Here is a 20,157-nt window from a genome sequence, read left to right as displayed (position 1 = left end):
CAGGCATGCTGGGAGTTGTAGTTTTGCAACAGCTGGAGACACATTGGTTGGGAAACATTGTTTTACAATATGTAGAAGTACACAGATTACTCAATACTGTTTCAGAAAAACAAGTTCATAGGTTTATGGGAATGTCTATCCAGGTCAGGTAACGTCATCCAAATGACTTATAAGTCATCTTTATCTTAGTTTCTCATCTTGCCATTTCCCTAAATATTTGCTTGTTCATAATAAATCATTCTCTGTTCTTTAGAAATGTCTCAATACAATTTTTTTCCTTTTTTTTATTTTATTTCCTGCCCAGGTTTTGGAGGTTGCCTTGATATTATAGTAGATGGGGTGGCATTAATGCAGGAGGCAGCCATAAAGCCGAGCTACAACCCAGTCCACCACAACTTTATTGAGACCGAGACACAACTGGCCGAGAGCTTCAGCTACTTTTTTCCTCCTGGTGCTGCTTCAGAGTAAGTATATATTCTGTTTATAAATAATACTTGTGAATACTTTGAATAGATGGTTCCTCTAGTTTGTAGCAACTTGGCTTAGTGTCTAGTGAAAATCTAATTATGGGGAAATCTTTTCATGACGATCACCAAAAAATTGTATTCAGAAGTGGTTGTCTAGGGGGTTGGTCTTCTCAAAGAACATGGCCAGTATACATAAGGTATGGCGGAAGTAAAAGTTGGTTACAGGAAGTCTGGTCTGTAATCAAATTGTCTTTGGAGACTATCCGTAAACATTAAATAGCAGTTTATGGCAGTCTGTAATCTACCTGGAGGCAGATTACAGACTGTTGTATTATCAGTCTATACCCTTTTTACTGGCCGCAGGGAAGCTAGGTATTTTACCTACCTGTGGCGTCATCCCTACATTCTTAGGCCCCTTTCACACTGCCGGTATGCTTGGCAAATTCGGCCTTCAAACTCCCTCTTTTTATATATTTTTTTACATTTTGCCAGCCATAATTTTGCCCGAGCATACCGGCAAATAACGGGTACCGAAGGACCCCATTGTATTCAAAAGCATACGTTATTTTTGGAGAGAAAAACCGGAGAAAAAGACGGTGCAAGCACTATTTTTCCCCCCCCCCCCCCGGCTTTTCTCGATCCTAAAATAACGGGCTTCACACTGCCGGAGACAGCCGGCAGTGTGAACGTAGCCTCACGGCCTGTGTTTACTTAAAATATTGGGCCAGCTTCACATCACGATTTGTGCCTCCGAGGCATGAATACATTGGTGAACTGTCACAATGACATGTCGAAGTATCTATGCTTGGACAGGCAAAGGCCCCATTTATTTCAACATCCTGAATGTAGTAACTAGCATATTTTCTAACATACACAAGTTTTGTCTAGGATTGAAAAGTGCTTGTAGCAACGCATCTCAATCCGAACCAAAACTTGTATACGCTTGGAAGGTGTCCCAGATGTAGTCACTAGCTGACTACGTTCAGGTCATTAAACTGAATGGGGCCTATGCCTGTCCGAGCACGGGTACATCGTCGTGTCATTTTGACAGTTTCCTGTATCCATGCCTCGAAGGGAGAAATAGTGATGTAAAGAAAGCCTTCGACTATATTCACATGGCGACATTTGGGCAATTCAACACAAATTCTGTTCAGCAAAGCCTGCTAAATGGATTTGCTAAATTCTGCAGTATTTTGTATTCTCAAATCACAGAATTCTGCTGAAATTCAAACCCCCATTGACTTAAAGACAGGTCTTTAAATTTAGCAGAATTGATGTGCGAGTGGGACAGCGGAATCCTAATTAAAGGAAAACTGTCACCTTGATCACCCACACTAAACCCAATACACTGTGTTATAGTGTGGGTGAACAGGAATCCAAAGAGGGGTCACTTACTATAATTGGTGCTGTGGTTCCCGAAATATTAGCTGGCGAAGTTCCCCTTTTTGAATTCAGGGAGTCGCGCACTGCGGTATGGCGAAGCGGGGGTATCTCGCTGAGACCCCGGTGCTGGCTGCGATGTGGCGAAGCGGGGGTTTCTTGCTGGGTCCGTGGTGCTGGTTGCGGTGTGTAGTACTTCTTGCGCGGCGGTATGTGGTTCTTGTTGTGCTGGCCGCACATATGGCAGTGTGCAAGTACGGCAAATGAAGTACGGCCAGGTCTGAGGTTTCCCAAAAGGTACGGAAAAGGATTCCAAACAAAAAAATAAATAAAAATAGAAGAGAGCGATATAAGATAAAATGTAGTATAATAGTACTACAGATTTAGCACCACCACCGCTGTAGTACCACTATACTACATTTTACCTTATATCGCTCTCTGCTATTTATTTTTATTTTTTTTGAATCCTTGTCCGTACCTTTTGGGGAAACCTCAGACCCGGCGCGCAGACTTTACACAAGACAGACGCCGGCTCCCCAGCTTCATCTGCCGTACGTGCACACTGCCATATATATATGTGGACATACCGCAGCGCAAGAAGAACTACACACCGCAGCCAGCACCGCGGACCCAGCGAGCTACCCACTCTTCGCCACATCTAGGTCTGCATACTGAGAGGGCTTGGGGGACTCCGCTAGCAGCTGCTCTCACTGCAAGAACCAGGGAGGACTCGCTTGAACGGCTGAGGGTGAGTGGTACCGTGTACCAGTATCTATTACAAGATCATCTTTTATTTGATTTGCACATTGTAGATTCCATGAACTTTGTTGATTAAACAAATGTTTATTCCATGATTTAAATCATTCTGCATTACACATAGGACTAATCTTTCCCCCCCTTCATAGTGGAACATTGGAAATATTATTATCAGCATTGTTTTTACTGCATTTGAGTGGTGGCCCCCCTTTTTTTCAGCTTTTTAAGGTTTTAGATATATTTTATGCAGCTATCCTTATTTATTTTTTTATGTGTTTGTATATGTAATATATATAAATATTTATTTTTATTTTTTTTCTAATTTGTACGTTTATCTTACCATAACTACCCAGAAGGGCCCTGTGGGTGGACTGCGTATATGCATTTGACTACTTCTTTTATATACGGTAATACAATCAATTAATTGATTTTCAGCTCATCTTTATCCATATATTTTTTAGACCTTGAGCTCCAAATTCCTTTTCTTGTATTTAATGGGATTGTGCTGTCCCATTTACACAGTGAAATTTCAGAGGTGTGTGTGAACATAGCACCTTTTTCATTTAATTTTTGCTTTGTACTTTCTGAACTGTTTCATGGCCAGATCAAAGGTCAACTTTTTACTCAAGTCGGCTCACAAGTTTATTCAGGAGAGGAGAGTCAGGGATTGTATTTATCAGGGATTGAGACAACATTTTGTTAAAGCAATAATTGTGTTTTGATATTTTTCTGAACAGGCGATTCGTGTCCAATGACACCTTGTTTAGAAAACTTGTAGATGCATCAAAAAGACTTTCAGAAATGCGCTGGGCTCTTGGTGGGAATGCTCCAGTTATGGCCAATCGCTTAGCTGCTGAAGGATGTGACGTCCTTCTTGGGGGCCGTCTGAGTGCAGAAGAAATTAGTGTGTTGTCTGATCGTATCACAGGTAAGATCCCCTGACAACAACTACCAGTGAAAATTGTCAAGTGAAAAAAAAAATTAATCTGGGTTAAAAAAAAGTGATCCATAATGAGGCTTAGCTGCCATACCACATCGAACTTGTGGACAGGATTGGCACTTTTTTTGGGGGGAAAACAGCCATGTCTGTCTTATCCCGACTAACCTTTTTACTGTAAGCGGAGTCCATCAGGCAATATTTAAATGCCTGGTTGTTTGTTTCTCCTGGAGATAAGCAGCTGCCAGAGGTGTATGGCAGCAGCTAATCTCTGTATTGCAAACATGCATGTTCAGCTGATCTAAGAATACATGTTTATGGAGGAGATAAGATAATTGTTGGCTAAATTGTAACATACCTATGTGTATCATGGCCAGCTTTAGACATGTCAATACCTGCAGCTGTTTAACCCCTTAAGCACTCAGCCCATTTGGACCTTAAAGACTCAGACAATCTTATTTTTACGCTTTGTATAAGCAAATATGGTATTAATATACTATGGTATTAATATACTACATACTAGTCTGTGGATGACAATGTAAAAGAGTTATGATTTTTTGAAGGGGAGGAGGAAAAACTCCTCCCCTTCAAAAAATCATAACTCTTTTATATTGTCATCCACAGACTAGTATGAGGGCTTGTTTTGTGCGCGACCAGTTGTCCGTTGTAATGCCATCACTCACTTTACCATACAATGTATGGCGCAACCAAAAAAATACTATTTGTGTGGGGAAATTAAAAAGAAAATCGCAATTTTGCAAATTTTGGAAGGTTTTGTTTTTATGCCGTACAATTTATGGTAAAAATGACGTGTTTTTTATTCTCTGGGTCAATACGATTAAAATGATACCCATGATTATACACTTTTCTATTACTCTTGCGCTTAAAAAAAAAATTGCAAACTTTTTAACCAAATTAGTATGCTTAAAATCCCCTTATTTTGAAGACCTATAACTTTTTCATTTTTCCATATAAGCGGCAGTATGAGGGCTCATTTTTTGCGCCGTGATCTGTACTTTTTATTAATACCATATTTGCTTATACAAAACTTTTTTATTACATTTTTATTTTTTTTTAAATAAAATTTTATAAAAAAGCAGCTATTTTGGACTTTTTTTTTTTTTTACGTTCACGCCGTTCACCATACGGGATCATTTACATTTTATTTTAATAGTACGGATATTTACGCCCTCGGCGATAACAAATATGTATATAAAGTAATTTTGTTTACACTTTTTGGGGGTAAAATAGGGAAAATGGGACAATTTACGTTTTTATTGGGGAAGGGGGTTTTTCACATTTTTTTTTACTTTAACTTTAACTTTTATTTTTACACTCTTATAATCCCCATAGGGGACTATTTATAGCAACCATTCGATTGCTAATCCTGTTCAGTTCTATGTACCATTCGATTGCTAATCCTGTTCAGTGCTATGTATAGGACACAGCACTGATCAGGGTTATCGGTGATCTTCTGCTCTGGTCTGCGGGAAGGCAGATCAGAGCAGGAGACTCCCGGAAGACAGCGGAGGCAGGTGAAGGGACCTCCGTCTGCCGTGCAGGATGATCGGATTGCCGCGGACGATCCGATCATCCTGTTAAGTTTTTTACTTTAACTTTAACTTTTATTTTTACACTCTTATAATCCCCATAGGGGACTATTTATAGCAACCATTCGATTGCTAATCCTGTTCAGTTCTATGTACCATTCGATTGCTAATCCTGTTCAGTGCTATGTATAGGACACAGCACTGATCAGGGTTATCGGTGATCTTCTGCTCTGGTCTGCGGGAAGGCAGATCAGAGCAGGAGACTCCCGGAAGACAGCGGAGGCAGGTGAAGGGACCTCCGTCTGCCGTGCAGGATGATCGGATTGCCGCGGACGATCCGATCATCCTGTTAAGTGATCGCAATGCTGCAGATGCCGGGATCTGTATTGATCACGGCATCTGAGGGGTTAATGGCGGACATCCACGGGATTGCGGTTGTCCGCTATTACCGGCGGGTCCCTGGCTGCGATCCACAGTCGGGACCTGCCGCGCATGATGCCGATATCGCTCCGATGCCCGCGGTTATGCTCAGGATGTGAATGTACGTCCTGGTGCGTTAAGTACCACATCACCAGGACGTACATTTACGTCCTGCGTCGTTAAGGGGTTAAGAAGATTTTTTTTGTTAACATTTTTTTATGCAGATAAGTTAACTGTCTAATATTTAACTTAACTTCAGTGAATGCTAGTTAGTTAGTAACCAAAAATCCTGAAATGTGGTGATGCAGGTGTATGTTTTACCCTATGGCTAGAATCGCACAGGCAGTTCTTGTGGCGATTTTTAGAGCCAAATGCAGAAGCAGATACTTAGAATTGTAAAGGAAATACTGTGGGGGTTATTTAAACATTTTGCAAAGGAACAGTGGATCAGTTACCATTGCAACCATTAAGAGTGCTTCTTTTACTTTAATTTTTCAGATGCATTTTTTTTTTTTTTTTAAGTGGGAATCTTATTGGTTGCTATGGGCAGCTGCTTCACTGTTCCTCTGCACAAGGCTGGATAACTTTCCCCCTTGACTTTTCCACTCCACGTGGACCCACTGCATAAGAGATTCTGGCCCTTGAAGGGGTTTCAAACATAAAGCTTTTCTGAAACATATAGCAGCTTTGTAGCACTTCTTTTAGGCAAAGCCAAAAGTGGGTTCAAGAAGGGCGGGCAGGCAATCGACGAAAAGCTCTGGCAGTGTCTTATCTACCAAAAACAAAAGGGTTAGGCAGTTAAACAGTTAAAATCCAATATGCCCGATCCTTTTGCCAGAAAAATGATAATTTCAGAAAGGACCCCAGGTGATGCTGAAATACATAAATAACATACTTACTTGTCCTGATCCCACCGGCTTCCGGTTCTCTTAGCTGCTTCCTGTGATATGACAACTAAGCCAGTCACTGACAGGTCACCACTGTGGGCACTTACTACATGATCACCACATCACAGGAAGAAGCCAAGAGGACCAGAGAATGGGAGCCAGCAGGACTGCAGTGGTGGGGGATCAGGGCAGGTGAGTATGCTTTATGTTTTGTTTTTACAGCAATCGGTAGAGCTGTCAATTATAGTTGAGGGGAGGGACCAGAAAAGTGAAACCTTACATCTGAGTGTATACTTCTGTGCAAGGTTTACATCCATCAGGAGTATTTCTTGACATATACTCACAATGTATGCCACTGTGTAGGTAAACAAGGAGGCATTTGTCATTTATGGTCTACTCTCTGTGCAGTTTTAGAACAGAACTGTGGCGGTAATTTTGATGTGCGTGCAACAAATTCATCAAATGTAACACAGCTCTTGATAAATTTGTTGCATGGCCATATTGTGCTACCAGTTTTGATGCTTTTGTAGGGCTGGTGGCAGTTAGTCTGTGTTTGTGTGTAAAAGAGGCCATGGACAACAAATTTGCATCTTTTTCCAAAAAGTTACACTTGATAAATCAGTAACTACTGCAAAAACTCTTCTAAAGCAGCCACAATGTGGTTATGATTCTGAAATTCTCTTAATAAAAACTTGCAGAAAAGTCACATGGAAACTGGCTGCAACAATTTGAGACAAATTTAGACTTAACCATGTTTATTTAACATTTTGATGAATTCCCCCATCGTGACATAGTTTGGTCACTGACTGTAAATGTAAAACATAATGTAAATGTGTCTTCCATCCACCACATGGAGGTGGCCTCACTTCGGATGGGACCTTTACACGCTTACTCCACTCACCTCTACTGGGCATATGGCCTCTTACTGGGTGACATGCAGAATCCACTATAAATTTAAAAACCTCCTGTGAACACTTACTGTGTATATGCCATATATATAATAGCTGAGTACCCGGCGTTGCCCCGTTTTTCCTTCCTAATCCTTTTTGTGAAGGAAAATCAACAAAGGAGGAAGCTTTTGACCTCAGGTCCCGTCCTCAGGTCCCGTCCTCCTGTGGGACTGATTTGTGAGGAAGATATTGTAAGCTGAAAATAGAATGGGACATGGCTTTGTGGGACTGGGCGGGATTTGCAAGCCAGACTGATGCACAAAAAAAGGTAGATAATAATAAAAAGGGTGGGGTTTAAAATGTTGGCGTGTCTTTGTGAGATGGGGTGTTGCTTGCAAGCCGGATTGACACATTCACCAGGAGATGCAGAGCGGAGCTTGTGGAGTAAGGTTCTGGAAGTCCCATATACTTGCATGGGGCTTGATACAAAAACCCAACTTTTATGTAAGGGTGTAGGTAAGGGTTAATTTAACGATCATATCTTTTTATTTGACATATAAGTAATATGTGTACCAGGTATTATTGAAATATCTCCAGCCGTACGGAAGTTATGTGGGAACATACATTTCCCATTGATTTGCATGGGACTTTAAACAAAAACCCTGACCCTCACAAATGGGGGTAATTAAGGGTTAAATTAACTATCCTATATTTTAAGTGGACATATAAGTAACATGTGACCAAGTATTATCGAAATATCTCCAGCCTTTTGGAAGTTATGCAGTAACATATATTTCCCATAGACTTGTATGGGACTTTAAGCAAAAACCCCAACCCTGGCAAATGGGGGTGAGTAAGGGATAAATCACCTGTCCTATGTTTGTTGTTGACATATAAGTAACATGTGTGCCAAGTTTCATGTTAATATCTTGCGCTGTTTGGATGTGATGCTGGAACACACACACACACACACACACACACACACACATTGAGTTTTATATATATATAGATAGATAGATAGATTAACAGGCTCCTTTTTTGGCTGCGTACAGAAGCGATAAACATTGAGAGTCTTCACAGAAAATGAATACTCACATTTATGCACACAAGGACATAGAATAGTGTTGTAAATTTGACAAGTAATGTCTAGTAATGATTTTATTCTTCTGAGCTTCTGCCCTCTTTCACCTACATAGAGACTGCTAGTAGGATATTTGTTGTTGTATTTTTATATTTTCCACACACTATGCCCATATTCAGAAACAGCAGAGATGGTACTTTTGCCGTAGATGTCAACCTTTGTATGTAACTACATAACATATTACTGTAGTGATACTATATATATATAAATATATATATATATATATATATATATATATATATATATACACATTAATGGCTTCTTTTTTTCATGTAGTTGCTGGGGAGCCTATTACAGATGCTGATATTCACCTCATCCTGGAATATCCAGTTGGAGCCAAATGGGGAAATCACGTCTCACGTCGTGCGAACAGGTGAACACATGCCACCACAATCAATACAATGTTCCTCTCTCTATGAAATTATTACTATTATTATTATTTTTAAGTGTTTTATATTTTCTGAATGATTTCAAGTACATTCACCTATTCCTCTAACTTTGTTTCAGGGGGCTTAAAGGGGTACTCCGTTGGAAACTTTTTTTTATTTTTTAATGAAATGGTGCCAGAAAGTTAAACAGATTTTTTAATTACTTTTATTTGAAAATCTTAATCCTTCCAGTATTTTTTCAGCTGCTGTATACTACAGAGGAAGTTTAGTTGTTCTATTCTGTCTGACCACAGTGCTCTCTGCTGACATCTCTGTCCATGTCAGGAACTGTCCAGAGTAGGAGCAAATCCTCATAGCAAACCTATCCTGCTCTGGACAGTTCCTAACATGGACAGAGGTGTCAGCAGAGAGCACTGTGGTCAGACTGAAAAGAGATTCAAAAAGAAAAGAACTTCCTCTGTAGTATACAGCAGCTGAGAAGTACTGGAAGGATTAAGATTTTTAAATAGAAGTAATTTACAAACAGGGGCGTACTGACAACACTCTGGGCCAAAAAAATGCAAGGGCCCCTGCTATTCTCTGCAGTTTGTCAATCTTCTGCCACACCCTATTCCACCCAAATCACACACACAATAAACTAAAATTTATATATGTAAGAAACACTTAAACGTAGGTAAATTTCCATGACCAATAATACTGGTATACAAGGAGTAAATATATACCACCACACAATAACTGGATAATACCGCCAAACTGTGCTGAATAAAACCACTATACACAGACCACTATACTATAAAGGATCTGTATAATCGATTATCTACAGGACCATTTGGCGGTAGATATCAGCTGTGCACAGGATGTGTATACCATATAAGCGATTACAGTTACATTTTGGGACTCACAAGTACGTCTTTTCTGATCAGCGGCGTCCGCTTTCCTTTTCTTCTCTGTCCGGATAAGACCGCAATGTGGATCTCTTAACATCTGCATTTTTTTCAGTGCTCTCCTATACACAATCTTTCCATCTATAGGCCCACAAACTGTAATAATGCCCTCCTTGATGTCCTGCACAGTAAAAGGGCAGGTAGGTAGGTAGCCAGGTAAATAGGTAACTAGGTAGATCAGGAAGCCAGATATGTAGGTAGGTGACAAGCCAGGTAGGTAGGGGGCTAGCAAGGAAGTTAGGCAGCCGTGTATGAAGGCCAGGTACATAGTTAGATAGCTGGGTATGTAGGTAGTTAGCCTTGTATGTAGGTAAGTAGTTAGGCATCCAGGTATAAAGTTAGGTAGCCCCCCCCCTCGTAAGTATAGACAGTTACCCCTCTTTCCCTATAGGTATAGGCAGAGTTACCCCCCTCTTCCCCATTTGCATAGGCAGAGTTACCCCCCCTTCCCCATAGGTATAGGCAGTTACCCCACCCCCTTTCCCTATAGGCAGTTACCCCCTTCCCCTATAGGCAGTTTCCTCCTTTCCCTATAGGCAGAGTTACACCCTTTCCCTATAGGTATAGGAAGAGTTACCCCCCTTTCCCTATAGGCAGTTACTCCCCTTTCCCCATAGGTATAGGCAGAGTTACCCCCCCCCCCCTTTCCCTAAAGGCAGAGTTACCCCCCCCTCTTTCCCTAAAGGTATAGGAAGAGGTACCCCCCCCCCCCTTTCCCTAAAGGCAGAGATACCCGCCCCTTCCCCATAGGTGTAGGCAGAGTTACCCCCCCCCTTTCCCATAGGTGTAGGCAGAGTTACCCCCCCTTTCCTATAGGCATAGGCAGAGTTACCCCCCTTTCTCTATAGGCAGAGTTACTCCCCTCTTCCCCATAGGTATATGCATAGTTGAGAGAAAAGAAAAAAACAAAAAACAAAGAAAAAACAAAGAAATTATGCTCACCTGAGGTCCCACGCAGCGATCTCCTCAGCAGGAGGAGCCCGCGTCTTCTCCCCTCCACAGTACAGGCGCCGATGAGTGACATCATTGACGTCATCAGCGCCTGTACAGTGATCCCTCAACTTACAATGGCCTCAACATACAATGGTCTTTTCTGGACCATTGTAACTTGAAACCAGACTCAACATACAATGTACAGACAGTCCAGATCTGTGAAACGTGTCAATGGCCGGAAGAACCGACCAATCAGAATGGGCATTCACTGGTACAACACCTGTATTACTGAAGTGTATGGCCTGAATTCCTGTCTGGTAGCTCCTCCTACAGTAAAGGGAGGTATTACATGTTCTGTACTACTATTTACCTGTGCCACAGTTACCTGCTCCTTTGGACACCAAGTAAGGGTGGCTCCTTTTTTTAAAACTTTTTTAGGACATTGCGTGTACTGTAAAGGACCCTGAAGAAGCTCCTGTCCTCTACATAGACAGTAATTTACAGCTCCCAGCAGATCTTTCTTACTTTGATATAAAAGGACTTGCTTTATCTATATTAGTTATATACTTATTTTTGTTTAATCCTCACTTTTTTTCCTATTTTTGGATGACATTTTGGTGGCTTCAGAACCAATTACCAAGGTTACCATATTACCACAGAGTTCTGGTCTCAACATACAATGGTTTCAACATACAATGGTCGTCCTGGAACCAATTAATAGTGTAACTTGAGGGACCACTGTACTGCGTGGGGGTGGAGGTCGCGTCTCCTCTGTGTAGCTGCAGATGCGGCTCACACAGAGGGGATGCCTTCTCCTGTATGTGCGTGTATCGCGCATACAGGAGAAGGCAGCGCTGTCTGCTGGGGATCTGGGACGAATGTCCCGGATCCTCAGTAGCTGTGGCGGGCCCTTAACCAGGCCGGGCGGGGTCTACTCCCTGCGGGCAGTGAGCGGTGTTTGACAGGGAACCCGGGCCCTGTACTGGGGTACTGCCTGTACCCCCCTGATGGCGGCCCTGTTTACAAATCTGTACAACTCTCTGGCACAAGTTGATTTGAAAACCATTTTTGTTCCACCGGAGTATCCCTTTAAACCTTTTATGGTTATTTGATCACATAGCTCCATAGCGAATGAATAGAGGGCTGCTTGGTGTGCTCAGTTCATTCTGGGCCACAATTTTCCCGATCATCAGGAGTCCCAGCGTTGGGAGCCCCACCAATTCACTAGTTATCCCCATCTTCTTACTTAACTGCTTTCCGCTCGAGCTAGTACATGGGAATCTTGAGCAGAACATCCCTTTTTATGTCTTTTTCTCCTACTTTTACCAAAAAGAATATATCGCATTGACATAACTTTTAAAGAGTATGATATCCTCATAAATGGACATTCTGTATAGAGAATTAAATTGAAAGGATAATGCTATAAGTGTTTGACATGTTATAATTTCATATTGACAGATACATAGTCCACAGTGATTCACACAATCCAATGATCGATTCTCTGGAAGATTTTGAATCCAAACTGGAAAGTTTTAAACCGGATCTCCTTGTGATTGGAGGGTTACAGATGATGGACAGTTTTCCCTTTAAACAAGGTGAGGTCACTGATGGATTATCTAATACAGTCATTGCCGTAAATGTTGGCACCCCTGACATTTTTTCAAGAAAATTAAGTATTTCTTACAGAAAAGGATTGCAGTAACACATGTTTTGCTATACACGTTTATTCCCTTTGGGGGACATGTATCAAAGACTTCACCCCTTTGGTGTTTACATTTTTGCGCAAAATTCTGGTCTTTTTCTTTTTGCGCACATTCTGGTGTAGCATTTTCTCCAGATGTGGATGTTTGGGTTTACCTTGGAGTGACATATTTAGTACGCACAATTTTATTAACTGCGTACATTTCATTTACCCGCAGAAATCTTGCGCAATTACCATATTTTAAATGCAAATATGAGCCATCTTGGATTGCACATAGCAAGGTGCTCTAAATCATCGATTCTATTTTTCAAAGAGTGGAGGTATGAGGAGATTACTATGCTTCTGCCACCAGTCAGATAATCTCTGGGATACATAAAACCTTTCCATGTATCCTTTAAAAACAATGCAATGTTTATGGACCGCTTGTGAGCACCCTTCACCCGCAGTCTAACCCCATACACCGGGATAACACACCGGGTTATAGTGCAAGTGAAATACTTCCCGGCACAGTTCAAACTTGGAACTGTGTGTAAAATTCAAACTCCCCCCTGTTTTTAATGAGAGCAGGAGATTCCACCTGTGTAGTGTAACCATGGTGACCGTACAGCTAAGAATATACCACTGTATGTGCAGGGAGGGAGAAGGAGGTACAGCTGTTAGGTCTATGTTTGTGTGAGTGTGTATGCAGCAAAGTTGAGTGTGTGTGTGTGTGTGTATGTAGCAGAGCTGAGTGTGTGTGTGTATGTAGCAGAGCTGAGTGTGTGTGTGTATGTAGCAGAGCTGAGTGTGTGTGTGTATGTAGCAGAGCTGTGTGTGTGTATGGAGCAGAGCTGAGTGTGTGTGTGTGTATGTAGCAGAGCAGTGTGTGTGTGTGTGTGTGTGTGTATGTAGCAGAGCAGTGTGTGTGATCAGGTGTATGTAGCAGAGTTTAGTGTGTGCATGGTCATGCTTACACATAATCACACATTCAGCTCTGCTGCATACCCATGTCGCACACTAATTTCTGCTACCATGGTGCCTCCAGCTATTGCAAAACTGCAACTCCCAGCATGCCAAGTTTTGCAACACTTGGAGCATTCTGGTTGGTAAACACTGATATAGAGATAAGGGGATAGATTGTTCAGCAAAATTACATATTTTTTAAACCCAGACATTCTGGGGGAGATTCTCAAAAACTACTGTAATTTCTGTTCCAGCGATATTATTCACACCTTTTTTTTTTTCTCCTCACGTTTTCAAAGGTCTCTTTTGCTGCTTTGAAAAATTTGTTACAATTAATTTTTGCGACACTTTTTGTTTTTGTGCTCCAATATTTTTTTTCGCCAAACTTGCCGAGTTTCGTGCCAAAATTGTTGATTTTTGCACAACTTTTACATCTAAGAAAATTCTGGTGGAAACATCTCACGAAACATTCCATGGCTACTAATGCCCAGACAAATGATAACTGTATAAATAAAACATTTCTGAGCTTAAATGTGAGTGCAGGTGCAGTGTCACGAAAATACATAAAATATTATATATATATATATATATATATATATATATATATATATATATATATATATATATATATATATTAATATAAATATAAATATAAATTCTTTTTTTTTTTTAATAACATTAATCAATAATTTCTTTTTTTTTTTTTTTTTATAATTACTTACATAACCCGCCCCCCCCCCCCCCAAAAAAAAAAAAAAATTCTTAAAACTACAACCATTTCTTTGATTGCTACACTATCAAAAAGCTGGTATGAAATTTTGGATGTAAACTGGACTCTCACCCCTTTGAAAATAATATGTAAAGCAGACAATATACGTGGACACACCCACTTTTACAAAACTGACATGAACAGTGTAAACCGCGGCACACAGCTCTTTCAAAATGTGGCCGATACTTTTCGTGCCAAAATTGAGATATATAATTTTTTTTGGCGCAAAATTCTTTGAGAATTTCCCCCTCTGTGTACTTTATAAAGATTTATGATTTTACTATTGTCCAGACTTTTGTTCGGCACATACTACTGCTCCAGCACTTCTAGCTATGTGAGCAGTGTACCGCGGGAAAATGCCGCAGCTCTGTGAAGTTTACGGTAGAGAAGGAGTGCACGGTAGAGCGAGGGGGGGGGGGGGGTTCTATATTTGCACAACATTTATTGAAGGAGTGCACAACTTTAGTAAATCTTGAGCAAGAGTGTAAATTAGACAAGCAGTGTAGAGGGGTAGATCTGTGTTTACATAAGACACCTAATGATAAATGTCTCCCTTTGTGTGTATTGGAACTAAACCAAAAAAGGTGGAAAAAAGACAAATTGGACATAATGCCACAACAAACTCCAAAAATGGGCTGGACAAAATTGTTGGCACCCTTTCAAAATTGTTGAAAAATAAGATTGTTTTAAGCATGTGATGCTCCTTTTAAGCTCACCTGGGGCAAGTAACAGGTGGGGGAAATATAAAAATCACACCTGAAAGCAGATAAAAAGGAGAGAAGTTCACTTAGTCTTTGCATTGTGTGTCTGTGTGTGCAACACTAAGCATGGACAACAGAAAGAGAAAAGAACTGTCTGAGGACTTGAGAACCAAAATTGTGGAAATATATCAACAATCTCAAGGTTACAAGTCCATCTCCTGAGATCTACAGGGTGGGCCCTTTATATAGATGCACCTTAATAAAATGGGAATGGTTGGTGATATTAACTTCCTGTTTGTGGCACATTAGTATATGTGAGGGGGGGAAACTTTTCAAGATGGGTGGTGACCATGGCGGCCATTTTGAAGTCAGTCATTTTGAATCCAACTTTTGTTTTTTCAATAGGAAGAGGGTCATGTGACACATCAAACCTATTGGGAATTTCACAAGATAAACAATGATGTGCTTAGTTTTAACGTAACTTTATTCTTTCATGAGTTATTTACATGTTTCTGACCACTTATAAAATGTGTTCAATGTGCTGCCCATTGTGTTGGATTGTCAATGCAACCCTCTTCTCCCAGTCTTCACACACTGATAGCAACACCGCAGGAGAAATTCTAGCACAGGTTTCCAGTATCCAGTATTATTGATGGTTATAGGAAGCAACTGATTTCAGTTATTTTTTCCAAAGGGTGTGCAACCAAATATTAAGTTAAGGGTGCAAATAATTTTGTCCAGCCCATTTTTGGAGTTTGGTGTGACATTATGTCCAATTTGCTTCTTTTCTTCCCTTTTTTGGTTTAGTTTCAATACACACAAAGGGAATAAATATATACTTCATAAATACTTCATTTTCTTGAAAAATTTAAGGGGTGTCAACATTTACGGCCATGACTGTGTATGTAATGTTTTATATTTGAATTTTAACTTTTTACAGAGTGTGCACAGTATATGGGCTAATGCTGGGTTTACATTGAGGATTCGTTGGCTGGAAATATTCCAGCCTAAGAATCCAAGGGCGTCCTAGGACTGATAATGTATTTTGTAGAAATAATGACAGAGATTTTTTTTGCTGTGAAACTCCACCACTTAAATTCTGTATTGTGGACTGTGCAGCAGAATCCAATTGACAGCACCTGAATTTCCGAATGTAATTTTTAAGTGGAATTATGCTTGGAAATTCCTCGGTCTGAACCCTGACACACCTTTTAGACAGCTCAATGGCTGTGCAGCCCATCACTTGCTGTAAGGTTGGCCACACATACTCTGTTTATATTAAAGATATGTGCAATCTACCAATGGTAATTTTTAGGGAACCCACCATCCCAGGGATCAGCCTATGAACATTAACTTGTTTGTTTGGCCTACAGTCCCCCAGTGTAAAAGGCCCTTAAAGGGGTACTCCGGCACTAAACATCTTATCCCTCTATCAAAAGGATAGGGGGATAAGATATTAGATTGCGGGGATCCTGCCGCTGGGGGCCCCCGTGATCTCTCCTGCAGCACCCCGGTTTTTCAGATGCACAGAGTGAGGATCACTCTGGCTGATGAAGTGCGGTGCAGGGGACGAAGTATCATGAGCTCCACGCACCCTCCCATAGACTTGCATTGAGGGGGCGGGGTGTGACGGCATGAGGGGGCAGAGCCGTGATGTCACAATACTCCGTCCCCCTGCACCACACGTCATCATCCACAGAGTGATCCTCGCACTGTGCAGCTGAAAAACAGGGGTGCTGCAGGAGAGATCGCACGGGTCCCCAGCGGCGGGATCCCCGCAATCTAACATCTTATCCCCTATCCTTTTGATAGGGGATAATATGTTTAGTGCTGGAGCTGGGTTCTAGGACAGTATTTGTTTTGTATACACACATATACACATTTTTTTATAGTTAGAACATACAGTTGCAAGAAAAAGTATGTGAACCCTTTGGAATTATATGGATTTCTGCACAAATTGGTCATAAAATGTGATCTGATCTTCATCTAAGTCACAACAATAGACAAGCACAGTCTGCTTAAACTAATAACACTCAAATAATTAATTAAATGTTACCATGTTTTTATTAAACACACAATGTAAACATTCACAGTGCATGTGGAAAAAGTATGTGAACCCCTAGACTAATGATATCTCCAAGAGCTAATTGGAGTGAGGTGTAATCCAACTGGAGTCCAATTAATGACATGAGATTAGAGGTGTTGGTTACAGCTGCCCTGCCCTATAAAAAAAAAAAAAATACCCACCAGTTCTAGGTTTACTTTTCACAAGAAGCATTGCCTGATGTGAGTGATGCCTCACACAAAAGATCTCTCAGAAGACATACGATTAAGAATTGTTGACTTGCATAAAGCTGGAAAGGGTTATAAAAGTATCTACAAAAGCCTTGCTGTTCATCAGTCCACAGTAAGACAAATTGTCTATAAATGGAGAAAGTTCAGCACTGCTGCTACTCTCCCTTGGAGTGGCTGTCCTGTAAAGATGACTGCTAGAGCACAGACTGCTGAATAAGGTGAAGAAGAATCCTAGAGTGTCTGCTAAAGACTAGAGATGAGCAAAGTTACAGTAATTTGATTTGTCACGAACCTTTTCGGCTCGGCAGTTGCTGACTTTAGCCTGCCTAAATTAGTTCAGCTTTCAGGTGCTCCGGTGGGCTGGAAAAGGTGGATACAGTCCTAGGATAGAGTCTCCTAGGACTGTATCCACGTTATCCAGCCCACGGGAGCTCCTGAAAGCTGATCTAATTTATGCAGGCTAAAGTCAGCAAACGCCGAGACGCGAGGTTCGTGACTAATCGACAGCCACTGCTGTCCAAAAAAACATTGCTCGTTTACAGTTTGCACAAGAGCACCTGGATGTTTCACAGCAGTAGTACATCCTGGTTTGGGGCTGCCTTGCTGTGTCAGGGCCTGGACGGATTGCTATCATTGAAGGAAAAATGTATTCCAAAGTTTATCAAGACATTTTGCAGGAGAACTTAAGGTCATCTGTCCGCCAGCTGAAGCTCAACAGAAGATGGGTGTTGCAACAGGACAACGACTCAAAGCATAGAAGTAAATCAACAACAGAATGGCTTAAACAGAAGAAAATGAGATGCTGTGGCATGACCTCAAGAAAGCGATTCACACCAGACATCCCAAGAATATTGCTGAACTGAAACTGTTCTGTTAGCAGGAATGGTAAAGAATTACTCCTGACCGTTCTGCAACTACAGGAAACATTTGGTTGAAGTTATTGCTGCCAAATTAAATCCAAGGGTTCACATACTTTTTCCACCTGCACTGTGAATATTTACATGGTGTGTTCAATAAAAACATGGTAACATTTAATTCTTGGTGTGTTGTTAGTTTAAGCAGACTGATTGTCTATTGTGACTTAGATGATCAGACCACATTTTATGACCAATTTGTGCAGAAATGAATATAATTCCAAAGGCTTCACATACTTTTTCTTGCAACTGTAATGTGATGCCCTGGAACTAAGTGTACCGTACCATTTAAAGTGTTCTTTCCAATACACATTACATATGTATTTCTAATAATGTCTATGACCGGTAAATTGATCTGTATTTTATATTGTTATATTTCTCATACAGGCCAGCGTGAGGCCAGGCTTAAAGCTCTTCAAGAAATGTTAATGTCCATGGATGAGAAGATAGGTAGCCACTTTGAGATGGCCTCTTTTGTAGAACATGGTCTTATGAAGGATTTGCTGGAGTATGTCATTCCTTATTCGGATTCCCTGGGTATGAATGAACAGGAGCTGCCCAATTTGCTGAGTCTTATTAAGGGTGGAAACATTACAGTGTTATCAGACCCTTACCCTCGTGTTGCCTCTATCCTGGACCAAATGCGTGAGCTGTATCGGCTACTCAGATCTCAAGAACCTAAAAGGGGTCAGAGACAACTGACACGACTACATGTCCACACTTTAGCTTTTCAAGCCATGATGGTGACCAAAGGATCTATGTGGAAGAACACAATGTCTGCTACAGCAAAGGCGTCTCTGACAGCCAACAGGCACGTGTGTGGATCTTCCCGGATTGACACACGCAAGGCTAAACTTATCATGGATGACTCTTTCTCTGTCAGCCGTGAAGTGGGCAGTCAGAGAATACCTTTCAAAGAAAGTCGCCCTGTGTCTTGTTGGGAAGAGGAGACGTACGAGATATGTCTAGCACCTGTTTTGGTCTGTACTGAAGTGTTTCAGACTGCAGGTGGAGGAGACAATATCTCTGCTGCAGGACTTGTTCTTCAAATTTAAAGCTACAGTCAATACACAATGACTAACATTCCGGAACTGGATAATTGAAATGTTGTGAATAAGGATACTTTGACAGAAACTGACACCATCTGAGCCATATTTTTATTTTCTTTAGAGAACTCTGTGGAGGTTACCCTGCTAAATAAGAGGTACAGGTTTGACCCTTTCTGACTGTATCTCAGGATTAGCTCATTCCTGCAGGGAATATACTACTATGGTAAAAAATTAAGATTGCATAAACATTGGTATGCGTATATACTGCGTGTACGAGTATAATATAAATTCAGAGTTTTTCTTGAAATGCAGAGGATCTGGGATTAAAAACATGAGTTCCTTAGGAAGAAGACACCAATGTGAACAGTCTTACATGTTTTATGTATGTACGTTGCTATGTTGCTTCCTGATTTTTTGTATTTGTTTCTCTATTCCTTTAACTGAAAACTAGGATATTTTGTGTATGTTGTTGCATTTCTTACCATTTCCATTTGGAATATTTCCAATGTATTCTGGACCATTTTATCATTTATTCTTCTTATTTCTTTTTTAAGGACCAAAGTCTTAGTTTCATTAGACATTGTTTAGAAGCAAATTTTGATCAAAACTGAAAGTTGAGTTTTGGGTGGAGTTGGGTAATGTACAAATATGTATCTGTGTTAAATAAAAAATAAATAAAAAAAATTAAAGTTTCCTGGGCCCTTCTATATTGGTAACTATTGAGTAAGAGAAGTTAGCATTTTGCGTAAAAGTTCAGGGTTGTAGAAAAACTACTCTTTTCTGTTAATATGACAGCAAATGGAAGAAGAAAATGGAGAACACACATGGAGTTCCTGCCTCATCAATTTATTTCAAGTTCAGTCAGAATGTAGATAGGACATCTCCCCAAGACACAAGCAGAGCTGGATGGCAGGAGTGTGCACCCGGTCGACAGCCACTGTTTCACGCCATTTGGGGTTTCATCAGGCCCCCGGTGATCTTTCTGTTAATTCTAAAGCAAACAGAGACCAGGGGGGAAATTTATCAAAACTTGTGTAGAGGAAGAGTGGTACAGTTTCCCATAGCAACCAATCAGCGTTTGTTTTTTGTTT

The 20,157-nt window shown here is 40.8% G+C and overlaps 1 protein-coding gene across 1 annotated transcript in view; it reads left to right on the top strand.

The window, feature by feature from the left end:
• LOC130362633 (ADP-dependent glucokinase-like) overlaps nt 1-19,724 on the top strand; it is a 28,411-nt gene extending 8,687 nt beyond the window's left edge. The window contains exons 2-6 of the mRNA XM_056567439.1: nt 305-464; nt 3,341-3,531; nt 8,705-8,801; nt 12,153-12,289; nt 18,405-19,724. Coding sequence (XP_056423414.1) covers nt 305-464; nt 3,341-3,531; nt 8,705-8,801; nt 12,153-12,289; nt 18,405-19,072 — 1,253 coding nt within the window. The 3' untranslated portion in view covers nt 19,073-19,724. The remainder of the gene's footprint in view (nt 1-304; nt 465-3,340; nt 3,532-8,704; nt 8,802-12,152; nt 12,290-18,404) is intronic.
• Nucleotides 19,725-20,157: the final 433 nt, after the last annotated feature.

This window comes from Hyla sarda, chromosome 3, assembly GCF_029499605.1.
Source record: "Hyla sarda isolate aHylSar1 chromosome 3, aHylSar1.hap1, whole genome shotgun sequence".
Classification (NCBI taxonomy): Eukaryota; Metazoa; Chordata; class Amphibia; order Anura; family Hylidae; genus Hyla; species Hyla sarda.
The sequence above is the reverse complement of the archived record's forward strand: the minus strand, read 5'-3'. Positions and strand labels throughout refer to the sequence as shown.